The 12981-nt window shown below is 45.7% G+C and overlaps 1 protein-coding gene across 5 annotated transcripts in view; it reads left to right on the forward strand.

Annotated features, from left to right (window-relative positions):
* The window catches only part of LOC106565061 (dystroglycan 1), a 100818-nt gene that overhangs the window by 55878 nt on the left and 31959 nt on the right, over positions 1 to 12981 (forward strand). For all 5 annotated transcript variants that reach the window (XM_014131685.3, XM_014131687.3, XM_082959519.1 and 2 more), the window contains exon 2: positions 619 to 1337. In XM_014131685.3, the coding sequence (XP_013987160.1) occupies positions 918 to 1337 (420 nt within the window). In that variant the 5' untranslated portion in view covers positions 619 to 917. The remainder of the gene's footprint in view (positions 1 to 618; positions 1338 to 12981) is intronic.

Consider the following 12981-nt stretch of genomic DNA (forward strand, 5'->3'; position numbering starts at 1 on the left):
GAGAGAGAGAGGGGGAGACAGAAGCCCTGTTTATATCTTCCGTTAACATCCACCCTTTGTCTTGATCTTGACCCTATCTTGTCTGTTTACACTTATAATCACAATCTGATCACAATCAGATCACAATGTGTCTTAATCGTCTAATTATCAGATATATTTTTTTAAGATCACAACAAAGGCTGCATGTTAGAATCAGGTATAGACAGAGCTAGAGAGAGATGTGTTTTTGTGTCCTTCTCCTTCCACCCCTCTCCTCCTTGAGTTGTAAGTTGTTTCTTTCAGTTCGAATGTTAATGTGATTATGTTGCTATAGCTACACACCTGGGATTATGTTGCTATAGCTACACACCTGGGATTATGTTGCTATAGCTACACACATGGGATTATGTTGCTATAGCTACATAACGATAGGAAGCATGCACGTTGTTGCCTGGAATGTTATTGACGTTGATTTGTGTAGACTACAGATAATGAACCTAACTCTTAAGGTGTTAGAGAGAGAATGAACACCGAGGTGTTTAAAGTTGAGGTTAAATATTGAACAGTCTAGCAGTTTTAAAACTCCTCCTGGTATTTAAAGCATGTCCTAATGGATCCCTGTTTCTTCTCTTTCTACAGGTCTCAAATGCTCGGTTAACAATGGGCTCTACGAACCACTGAAGAGCCTCTGACAAAAGAACAGGGGAAACGGGGAGGAAAGGAGAGAGAGAAAAGGAGAGAGAAAACAAAGCAAAAGGAGAGGGGACTCTCAGAGAGAGAGAGAGGAAGGAGAGAGAAGGAGCCCCTATTGAAAAGAAAAGCGAAGGTTGGGTCCGGTAGGATCAGCTTTGTGTCTGTCGGTGTCTTGTTGGGTTGCATGCTGTCCTCTCCAGGGGACATCCTCCTTTGTGTGAGAGATAGTTAACAAAAGACAAAGAATGCCCAATAAACAGAGAGGAGAGTGTCGAGCAGCGGAGGAGGCTAGAGCGGGGATGCCTGGTCTTGGGAGCTTAGCTGTGTGTTGCAAGGCTAGTGTTTTGCTGCTACTGGCTCTTATGATAACTCTGGCTCAAGGGGCCTGGCCACTGGATCAATCCCAGGGACAAGTGGAGGTGCTGGGGGACATGATGGTGGACGGACCCGGGGAGCTAGAGGCCTCCATGCACTCCTCCATACTGTCAGACTTCCAGGTGGTGGAGGCAGCTGTGGAGGCCTTGGAGCCCGTGGCGGATGCAGTTCAGCAGTCTGCAGTAGGAGCAGGGGGAGTGTCAGGATTCCCAGACTCGTCTGCTGTGGTGGGCCGGGTGTTCCAGATGAAAGTTCCGGTGAAGACGGACAATACCAGGAACATGGTGAAGGTGAGAGCCCTAATCAATCATTACTGAGGCCCCTGAGGGTGTGTGTGTGTGTGTGTGTGTGCTTCAGGGTTTCCGGACAATGTGACTGGGAAGATTTTAATTTAACGTCCATTTGAGAAATGTACCGGACCCATATGGATTGGGTGCATAACCCATGAGGGTGTCCACCACGTTGCTCAGAATGACAGAAATCACATTTACATTATGGTGGTGCATCTTCATAGAACACGTAGTAATGAACCAGCCAATAAAACATCATATTCAAACATTTACCAAAATGCAATTAGCTGGAAAACACCATTCTAAACAGAGAACCTGGGGGAACACCATACTAAACAGAGAACCTGGGGAGAACACCATACTAAACAGAGAACCTGGGGAGACACCATACTAAACAGAGAACCTGGGGAGAACCTGGGGGAACACCATACTAAACAGAGAACCTGGGGGAACACCATACTAAACAGAGTACCTGGGGAGAACCTGGGGAAACACCATACTAAACAGAGAACCTGGGGAGAACACCATACTAAACAGAGAACCTGGGGGAACACCATACTAAACAGAGAACCTGGGGAGAACACCATACTAAACAGAGAACCTGGGGGAACACCATACTAAACAGAGAACCTGGGGGAACACCATACTAAACAGAGAACCTGGGGGAAACACCATACTAAACAGAGAACCTGGGGGAACACCATACTAAACAGAGAACCTGGCGAAACACCATACTAAACAGAGAACCTGGGGAGACACCATACTAAACAGAGAACCTGGGGAGACACCATACTAAACAGAGAACCTGGGGAGAACACCATACTAAACAGAGAACCTGGGAGAACACCATACTAAACAGAGAACCTGGGGAGAACCTGGGGAAACACCATACTAAACAGAGAACCTGGGGAGAACACCATACTAAACAGAGAACCTGGGGGAACACCATACTAAACAGAGAACCTGGGGGAACACCATACTAAACAGAGAACCTGGGGGAACACCATACTAAACAGAGAACCTGGGGGAGACACCATACTAAACAGAGAACCTGGGGAGAACACCATACTAAACAGAGAACCTGGGGGAACACCATACTAAACAGAGAACCTGGGGGAACACCATACTAAACAGAGAACCTGGGGGAACACCATACTAAACAGAGAACCTGGGGGAGACACCATACTAAACAGAGAACCTGGGGGAACACCATACTAAACAGAGAACCTGGGGGAGACACCATACTAAAAAGAGAACCTGGGAAACACCATACTAAACAGAGAACCTGGGGGAACACCATACTAAACAGAGAACCTGGGGGAACACCATACTAAACAGAGAACCTGGGAGAACACCATACTAAACAGAGAACCTGGGGGAACACCATACTAAACAGAGAACCTGGGGGAACACCATACTAAACAGAGAACCTGGGGAGAACCTGGGGAGAACACCATACTAAACAGAGAACCTGGGGGAACACCATACTAAACAGAGAACCTGGGGAGAACACCATACTAAACAGAGAACCTGGGGAGAACACCATACTAAACAGAGAACCTGGGGGAACACCATACTAAACAGAGAACCTGGGGGAACACCATACTAAACAGAGAACCTGGGAGAACACCATACTAAACAGAGAACCTGGGGGAACACCATACTAAACAGAGAACCTGGGGAGAACCTGGGGAGAACACCATACTAAACAGAGAACCTGGGGGAACACCATACTAAACAGAGAACCTGGGGAGAACCTGGGGAGAACACCATACTAAACAGAGAACCTGGGGAAACACCATACTAAACAGAGAACCTGGGGAGACACCATACTAAACAGAGAACCTGGGGGAAACACCATACTAAACAGAGAACCTGGGGGAACACCATACTAAACAGAGAACCTGGGGGGAACACCATACTAAACAGAGAACCTGGGGGGAACACCATACTAAACAGAGAACCTGGGGAGAACACCATACTAAACAGAGAACCTGGGGGAACACCATACTAAACAGAGAACCTGGGGGAACACCATACTAAACAGAGAACCTGGGGAGACACCATACTAAACAGAGAACCTGGGGGAACACCATACTAAACAGAGAACCTGGGGGAAACACCATACTAAACAGAGAACCTGGGGGAACACCATACTAAACAGAGAACCTGGGGAGAACACCATACTAAACAGAGAACCTGGGGAGACACCATACTAAACAGAGAACCTGGGGAGAACACCATACTAAACAGAGAACCTGGGGAGAACACCATACTAAACAGAGAACCTGGGGGAACACCATACTAAACAGAGAACCTGGGGAGAACACCATACTAAACAGAGAACCTGGGGAGAACACCATACTAAACAGAGAACCTGGGGAGAACCTGGGGAGAACACCATACTAAACAGAGAACCTGGGGAGAACACCATACTAAACAGAGAACCTGGGGGAACACCATACTAAACAGAGAACCTGGGGAAACACCATACTAAACAGAGAACCTGGGGAGAACACCATACTAAACAGAGAACCTGGGAGAACACCATACTAAACAGAGAACCTGGGGAGAACACCATACTAAACAGAGAACCTGGGGAAACACCATACTAAACAGAGAACCTGGGGGAACTCCATACTAAACAGAGAACCTGGGGAGAACACCATACTAAACAGAGAACCTGGGGAGACACCATACTAAACAGAGAACCTGGGGAGAACACCATACTAAACAGAGAACCTGGGGAGAACACCATACTAAACAGAGAACCTGGGGAGAACACCATACTAAACAGAGAACCTGGGGGAACACCATACTAAACAGAGAACCTGGGGAGAACACCATACTAAACAGAGAACCTGGGGAGAACACCATACTAAACAGAGAACCTGGGGGAAACACCATACTAAACAGAGAACCTGGGGAGAACACCATACTAAACAGAGAACCTGGGGAGAACACCATACTAAACAGAGAACCTGGGAGAACACCATACTAAACAGAGAACCTGGGGAGAACACCATACTAAACAGAGAACCTGGGGGAACACCATACTAAACAGAGAACCTGGGGAAACACCATACTAAACAGAGAACCTGGGGGAACACCATACTAAACAGAGAACCTGGGGGAACACCATACTAAACAGAGAACCTGGGGAGACACCATACTAAACAGAGAACCTGGGGGAACACCATACTAAACAGAGAACCTGGGGAAACACCATACTAAACAGAGAACCTGGGGAGAACACCATACTAAACAGAGAACCTGGGGGGAACACCATACTAAACAGAGAACCTGGGGAAACACCATACTAAACAGAGAACCTGGGGAGACACCATACTAAACAGAGAACCTGGGGGAACACCATACTAAACAGAGAACCTGGGGAGAACCTGGGGAGACACCATACTAAACAGAGAACCGGGGGAAACACCATACTAAACAGAGAACCTGGGGAGAACACCATACTAAACAGAGAACCTGGGGAGAACACCATACTAAACAGAGAACCTGGGGAGAACACCATACTAAACAGAGAACCTGGGGGAACACCATACTAAACAGAGAACCTGGGGAGAACCTGGGGGAACACCATACTAAACAGAGAACCTGGGGAAACACCATACTAAACAGAGAACCTGGGGGAACACCATACTAAACAGAGAACCTGGGGAGAACACCATACTAAACAGAGAACCTGGGGGGAACACCATACTAAACAGAGAACCTGGGGAAACACCATACTAAACAGAGAACCTGGGGGAACACCATACTAAACAGAGAACCTGGGGGGAACACCATACTAAACAGAGAACCTGGGGGAACACCATACTAAACAGAGAACCTGATAGCAGTTCGATATACAATGTGTGGCAGAGATGAAAATCTCTGTTAGAACCTTTAGAAAGAGGAGGAAACAAAAGATGCAACATCTAGGATAGGTTTTTAATGTTACTGGGATTGTGACTTTGGCTTCTGGACAACGAAAGAAAGTTGATATGAAAACCAACAGAACAGGAGAGAAATGGTATAGCGGTGGGTCCAACAGAACAAGAGAGAAATGGTATAGTGGTGGGTCCAACAGAACAAGAGAGAAATGGTATAGTGGTGGGTCCAACAGAACAGGAGAGAAATGGTATAGCGGTGGGTCCAACAGAACAGGAGAGAAATGGTATAGCGGTGGGTCCAACAGAACAGGAGAGAAATGGTATAGCGGTGGGTCTAATAGGGAAGTAAATGGAAATTATAACTCCTGTCTATACAGACATATATCAAATCATTAAAAAATACTTTACCAGAAAGTATGACATAGCCACAGAGGAATCAAGGATCATTATGTTCTTTTAAATACAATTTTTTTGGGGATTGTTTAAAATCACAAGCTTAGGCCTATGCCTATTTGGGAAGCCCTCAATTATCGGCCTAGTTTATTATTAAGTTACGCTGTCAGAGAAAAGCATCTAAAATACTAACGCCAAGCCCTATCGCCAAGCCCTATCGCCAAGCCCTATCGCCAAGCCCTATCACCAAGCCCTATCACCAAGCCCTATCACCAAGCCCTATCACCAAGCCCTATCACCAAGCCCTTTCACCAAGCCCTATCACCAAGCCCTATCGCCAGTTTCTAAAGAGTAGAGACTGCTTTTTTTACACACACGTACGCAATAAAGGACACGCCACACACACACACACACACACACACACACACACACACACACACACACACACACACACACACACACAGTTAGCCAAAGCTCAAGGCTGTAGAGCAAAGCGATCGTCAATGTTAGACTACAATGAGATCAGTAATAACGTCTAAAGTTTTATGGTGTAAAATCAGAGATGCATGAGAGAGAGAGAGAGAGAGAGAGAGAGTTAAACATGTATAATGGATAACAATTCACACAGTTGCTGTAATGGCCTTGGACACAAGGGATAAGCTCACAGCCATCCAGTGGGGCCTAGCTATTCACAATTATTGTTGTAATTACTTTGGCTTCACACTCCCACATCTTTCATTCTCTGAAATGTAACGGGGTCATACTTGCCAACATGTTTTCAAGGTTAAGTTTAAGCATCAGCCAATTTAAAATTGTTAACTACTGTCATGTGGTAGTAAGCTATATTGTAGCTGGTCCCATCAGATAACCTGGCACACGTTAGCCCTATGCTAACCTCACCAGGTGGCAGTGCTTTTATTTCCCTGTAACAAATTCCTCATTAGCCTATCAAAGATCTTAAACATTTTCCTCCACAAACCAATGGCATTTCTTAAAATGGGTCAACTCGGCCACCGAAGGGATACATGTGAACCTTGAATTCGCAAGCTAGGAAACACAGGCTGGAAGAAGCCTCTAGATGATTCCAAGACCTCGCAGGCGTGGCTACTCGCAGGCGTGGCTACTCGCAGGGCAGGCGTGGCTACTCGCAGGGCAGGCGTGGCTACTCGCAGGCGTGGCTACTCGCAGGGCAGGCGTGGCTACTCGCAGGCGTGGCTACTCGCAGGGCAGGCGTGGCTACTCGCAGGGCAGGCGTGGCTACTCGCAGGCGTGGCTACTCGCAGGCGTGGCTACTCGCAGGCGTGGCTACTCGCAGGGCAGGCGTGGCTACTCGCAGGCGTGGCTACTCGCAGGCGTGGCTACTCGCAGGGCAGGCGTGGCTACTCGCAGGCGTGGCTACTCGCAGGGCAGGCGTGGCTACTCGCAGGCGTGGCTACTCGCAGGGCAGGCGTGGCTACTCGCAGGCGTGGCTACTCGCAGGGCAGGCGTGGCTACTCGCAGGCGTGGCTACTCGCAGGCGTGGCTACTCGCAGGGCAGGCGTGGCTACTCGCAGGTGTGGCTACTCGCAGGGCAGGCGTGGCTACTCGCAGGCGTGGCTACTCGCAGGGCAGGCGTGGCTACTCGCAGGCGTGGCTACTCGCAGGCGTGGCTACTCCAGTGAATAGGAGCATCTTGTGTTTTGCAGGGCTCGTTAGATCACAAGAAATGGAAAGAAATGGATAAATGGAATGGAAAGAAATGGATAAATGGAAAGAAATGGATAAATGGAATGGAACTGTAGAAGACTTATACATCACAGACCTTTTTTCATCTTATGAAATTCTTGTTGTTTTCAAGCCCACGGCCACACGATAGAAAAAAAGTTGTTTTTTTTGCAGGAAAAGCTGTGTTTCTAAAATCACTTTTTAACTCCTCTTAACACCGAAAGATGCAGAAGGAAAATTAAATGTCCAGATACCTGTCAATATGTTACAGTGAAATCAGCTTGCCTCTCAAAAATTGAGACATACACTACCGTTCAAAAGTTTGGGGTGATTTAGACATTTTTTACTTAACTTTTTTGAAAGAAAAGCACTTTTTTTTTTGTCCATTTAAATAACATCAAATTGATCAGAAATACAGTTTAGATATTGTTAATGTTGTAAATGACTATTGTAGCTGGAAACAGCTGATTTTTAATGGAATATCTACATAAGCGTACAGAGGCCCATTATCAGCAATCATCACTCTTGTGTTCCAATGGCACGTTGTGTTAGCTAATCCAAGTTTATCATTTTAAAAGGCTAATTGATCATTAGAAAACCCTTTTTGCAATTATGTTAGCACAGCTGAAAACTGTTGTCCTGATTTTTAAAGAAGCAATAAAACTGGCTTTCTTTAGACTAGTTGAGTATCTGGAGTGGCATTATTTGTGGGTTCGATTATAGGCTCAAAATGGCCAGATACAAAGACTTTCTTCTGAAACTCGTCAGTCTATTCTTGTTCTGAGAAATGAAGGCTATTCCATGTGAGAAATTGCCAAGAAACTGAAGATCTCGTACAACGCTGTGAACTTTTGAACGGTAGTGTATATTCCTGTTGCCTAGACTTCCCTGTTGCCTAGACTTCCCTGTTGCCTAGACTTCCCTGTTGCCTAGACTTTCCTGTTGCCTAGACTTCCCTGTTGCCTAGACTTCCCTGTTGCCTAGACTTCCCTGTTGCCTAGACTTTCCTGTTGCCTAGACTTCCCTGTTGCCTAGACTTCCCTGTTGCCTAGACTTCCCTGTTGCCTAGACTTCCCTGTTGCCTAGACTTCCCTGGGGAAACTGCTTTGTGAGACTGCTTTTCTTTTCCAGTGTATATTCTCTCTCCTCTCCACCCGTCACCAGACAGAACTCTCTTTTTCTCCTCTTTCCCTCTCCCTGAAACCCCTCCCTTTCTGACACACAGAGGCTTGCGCTGAACCCAGTTAGGCTTGGCGGCGTGGCAGCGGAAAACTTGTATTAGTAGGTTGGATGTCCAGATAAAAACAGGTCAAATATGTGACTCATTATGTGTTTCTGGTCAGATATATCCAGTTCATTCAACCCAGATGTGTATCCCTCCCTCCCTGCCTGCCTCCCTTTCTATTTGTTATGTTATAATTGCGTAGCAACCAACGAAGGTTTGGAGGCAAGCCCTTCTATCTACTGCTGGTGTTATGTAGCTCATGTCCAGGTCCTCCTGCTGGTGTTATGTAGCTCATGTCCAGGTCCTCCTGCTGGTGTTATGTAGCTCATGTCCAGGTCCTCCTGCTGGTGTTATGTAGCTCATGTCCAGGTCTTCCTGCTGGTGTTATGTAGCTCATGTCCAGGTCCTCCTGCTGGTGTTATGTAGCTCATGTCCAGGTCTTCCTGCTGGTGTTATGTAGCTCATGTCCAGGTCCTCCTGCTGGTGTTATGTAGCTCATGTCCAGGTCTTCCTGCTGGTGTTATGTAGCTCATGTCCAGGTCCTCCTGCTGGTGTTATGTAGCTCATGTCCAGGTCCTCCTGCTGGTGTTATGTAGCTCATGTCCAGGTCCTCCTGCTGGTGTTATGTAGCTCATGTCCAGGTCCTCCTGCTGGTGTTATGTAGCTCATGTCCAGGTCTTCCTGCTGGTGTTATGTAGCTCATGTCCAGGTCCTCCTGCTGGTGTTATGTAGCTCATGTCCAGGTCTTCCTGCTGGTGTTATGTAGCTCATGTCCAGGTCTTCCTGCTGGTGTTATGTAGCTCATGTCCAGGTCCTCCTGCTGGTGTTATGTAGCTCATGTCCAGGTCCTCCTGCTGGTGTTATGTAGCTCATGTCCAGGTCTTCCTGCTGGTGTTATGTAGCTCATGTCCAGGTCCTCCTGCTGGTGTTATGTAGCTCATGTCCAGGTCCTCCTGCTGGTGTTATGTAGCTCATGTCCAGGTCCTCCTGCTGGTGTTATGTAGCTCATGTCCAGGTCCTCCTGCTGGTGTTATGTAGCTCATGTCCAGGTCCTCCTGCTGGTGTTATGTAGCTCATGTCAGGCTCCAAGCATAAACGACATAAGCGGAGAGGGGGTAGTCAGTCGGTGTCGTCTCAGTCGGCGTCGTCTCAGTCGGCGTCGTCTCAGTCGGCGTCTCAGTCGGCGTCTCAGTCGGCGTCTCAGTCGGTGTCGTCGCAGTCGGCGTCGTCTCAGTCGGTGTCTCAATTTACTATTGAGAGTAAGAGTATACACCAGGTGCAGTTTAGAAATTTGGTTGTGCGTCATTCATCAGTTGTTCTGTTGTTATGTCAGTCACTGACAGCCACTCAATTAACCATGTCAGCTAACAGTTGTCTGAGTGGTAGTTAGCTGGGTGGTAGTTAGCTGGGTGGTAGTTAGCTGGGTGGTAGTTAGCTGGCTAGACTATCTAGATGTGTAGTAATCATGGCTGAATACTGACCGGGCATGCAGGGCACGTACCCAAGGGCCCTGACGTCCATAGACTAACAAAATCAATCATATTAACATCGCATGAATCATCGCAGAAGTGTAGAATTGCAGGAAATTAGCTTTAAAACTGCACAAATCTCTCTCCACCTCATGGCAAAATAAATAGATTTGCAGTAAATTAGCTGTATAACTGCAAAAAGAAAATTGGGTAGAATTTCATTCAATTTGTTATAAAATTGCAATATTCTCTAGAATATCATAAAAGCTTTAAAACTGCAAAATGTTCTCAACACCACATGGCAAAATGTATTTTTCTGTCAAAAAGGGGACGACTAAAATGGGGGGCCCTCACACACACGCTGAGGGAAGATAAATATTTGATTTAGTGAACAGAACACAACAGCCCCCAACTGAAACGTGTATCTGTTGACTAAGTCATTCCTAAAGCTGTGTTGGTCTGTGAGCCCTGGCAGAAGTGGAGTTGAGTTTACACATTTTATTTTACACTGGTCCCAAATGACACCCTATTCCCTATACATATAGGACACTACTTTAGACCAGAGCCCTATGAGCCATGAGCAAAAGTAGTGCACTAAACAGGGAATAGAGTGCATTTGGGACATACGCTGTGATACGGCCAAAATCCAGAGACCACTAATAACCCACTATTTATTCTCTGTGTTATTCTGCAGCCTTCAATTCTCCATGTACTCTGTTGCTTTTCTCCCTTGTCCTCCTCTTCCTCCGACCTCTTCCTCCTCCTCCTTTCTCTCTCGTCTTCGTTCACCTTCTCAATAACTATTCATGATGGTAACTGCAAGCAAATGTTGCGGCTTTTTCCTTTTAGAAAAGGCTTCATGACTACTCTGTTTAGAACAGCTTGGTGTCTCCTGGGTTAAGGGTCACCTCAGGTGTTCTCCGTCCCAAAAGCCAACCCTATCCCCTACATAGTGCACTACGTTATTCCCATAGGGAATAGGATGCCATTTGTCATGCATCCTTAGAGGTTACCTGAGTGAGAGGTAACGAGAGTTGATTGGGGAACTGAAGTCTCTCTCTGTCGCTCTCTCTCTCTCTCTCAATTCAATACAAAGTGCTTTATTGGCATGGTAAACACATGTTAACATTGCCAAAACAAGTGAAATAGATAATAAACAAAAGTGAAATAAACAATAAAAATGAACAGTAAACATTACACTCACAGAAGTTCCAAAAGAATAAAGACATTTCAAATGTCATATTATGTCTATATACAGTGTTGTAATGATGTGCAAATATTTAAAAAGTACAACAGGGAAAATAAATAAACATAAATATGGGTTGTATTTACAATGGTGTTTGTTCTTCACTGGTTTCCCTTTTCTTGTGGCAACAGGTCACAATGTTGCTGCTGTGATGGCACCCTGTGGTATTTCACCCAGTAGATCCATGGGAGTTTAGCAAGATTGGGTTTGTTTTCAAATTCTTTGTGGATATGTCTAATCTGAGGGAAATATGTGTCTCTAAAATGTGTGTACGTGTACATTTGGCAGGAGGTTAGGAAGTGCAGCTCAGTTTCCAGCTCATTTTGTGGGCAGTGTGCACAAAGCCTGTCTTCTCTTGAGAGCCAGGTCTGCCTACGGTGGCCTTTCTCAATAGCAAGGCTATGCTCACTGAATCTGTACATAGTCAAAGCTTTCCTTAAGTTTGGGTCAGTCACAGTGGTCAGGTATTCTGCCACTGTGTTCTCTCTGTTTAGAGGCCAAATAGCATTCTAGTTTGCTCAGTTTTTTTGAGAATTCTATCCAATGTGTCAAGTAATCTTTTTGTTTTCTCATGATTTGGTTGGGTCTAATTGTGTTGCTGTCCTGGGGCTCTGTAGGGTCTGTTTGACCAGCTTGCTTAGGGGACTCTTCTCCAGGTTCATCTCTCTGTAGGTGATGGCTTTGTTATGGAAGGTTTGGGAATCGCTTCCTTTTAGGTGGTTGTAGAATTTAACGTCTCTTTTCTGGATTTTGATAATTAGCGGATATCGGCCTAATTCCACTAATTATTTGGTGTTTTACGTTGTACACTGCATGCAGAGTCTCAAATTGGTGTTTGTCCCATTTTGTGAATTATTGGTTGGTGAGCGAACCCCAGACCTCACAACCATAAATGGCAATGGGATTTATAACTTATTAATATATTTTTAGACAGATCCTAATTGGTTTGTCGAATTTCATGTTCCTTTTGATGGCATAGAATGCCCTTCTTGCCTCGTCTCTCAGATCGTTCACAGCTTTGTGGAAGTTACCTGTGGCGCTGATGTTGTCTTCTAGGGCAACGGTATCTAGATGGAATTTGTATTTGTGGTCCTGGCGACTGGACCTTTTTTGGAACACCATTATTTTGGTCTTACTGAGATTTACTGTCAGGGTCCAGGTCTGACAGAATCTGTGCAGAAGATCTAGGTGCTGCTGTCGGCCGTCTTTGGTTGGTGACAGAAACACCAGATCATCAGCAAACGGTAGACATTTGATTCTAGTAGGAGGATGCCGGCTACTGCAGACTGTTCTAATGCCCGCGCCAGTTCGTTAATATACTGTATATGTAACTCTTCGGTCTTATGTAGCAACATTTGAATTTCTGTTTTTTTACATTGGATAAAAGTAGAGACTCAGAGCTACAAAATGGTATATCATACACTGCATGTGAGGAACAATGGGAAAGTAATTCTACTTTGAAAGTTGATCAACTGTCACGGTTGTCGTAAGGAGAAGCAGACCAAAGTGCAGCGTGTGCGTTGTTCCACATTTTATTTTCACTGTGAAACTTTGCAATAAACTTAACGAACAAAAACAACAAACCGTGATGCAGAGTAGAAACATACACTAACTCAGAAACAATCTCAATTTATTCCATTCCAGCCATTACAATGAGCCCGTCCTCCTAAAGCCCCGCTCACCAGCCTCCACTTGTACAGTTGTTTTCTTT

This window comes from Salmo salar, chromosome 12 (assembly GCF_965601325.2).
Source record: "Salmo salar chromosome 12, fSalSal1, whole genome shotgun sequence".
In the NCBI taxonomy this organism is placed as follows: domain Eukaryota; kingdom Metazoa; phylum Chordata; class Actinopteri; order Salmoniformes; family Salmonidae; genus Salmo; species Salmo salar.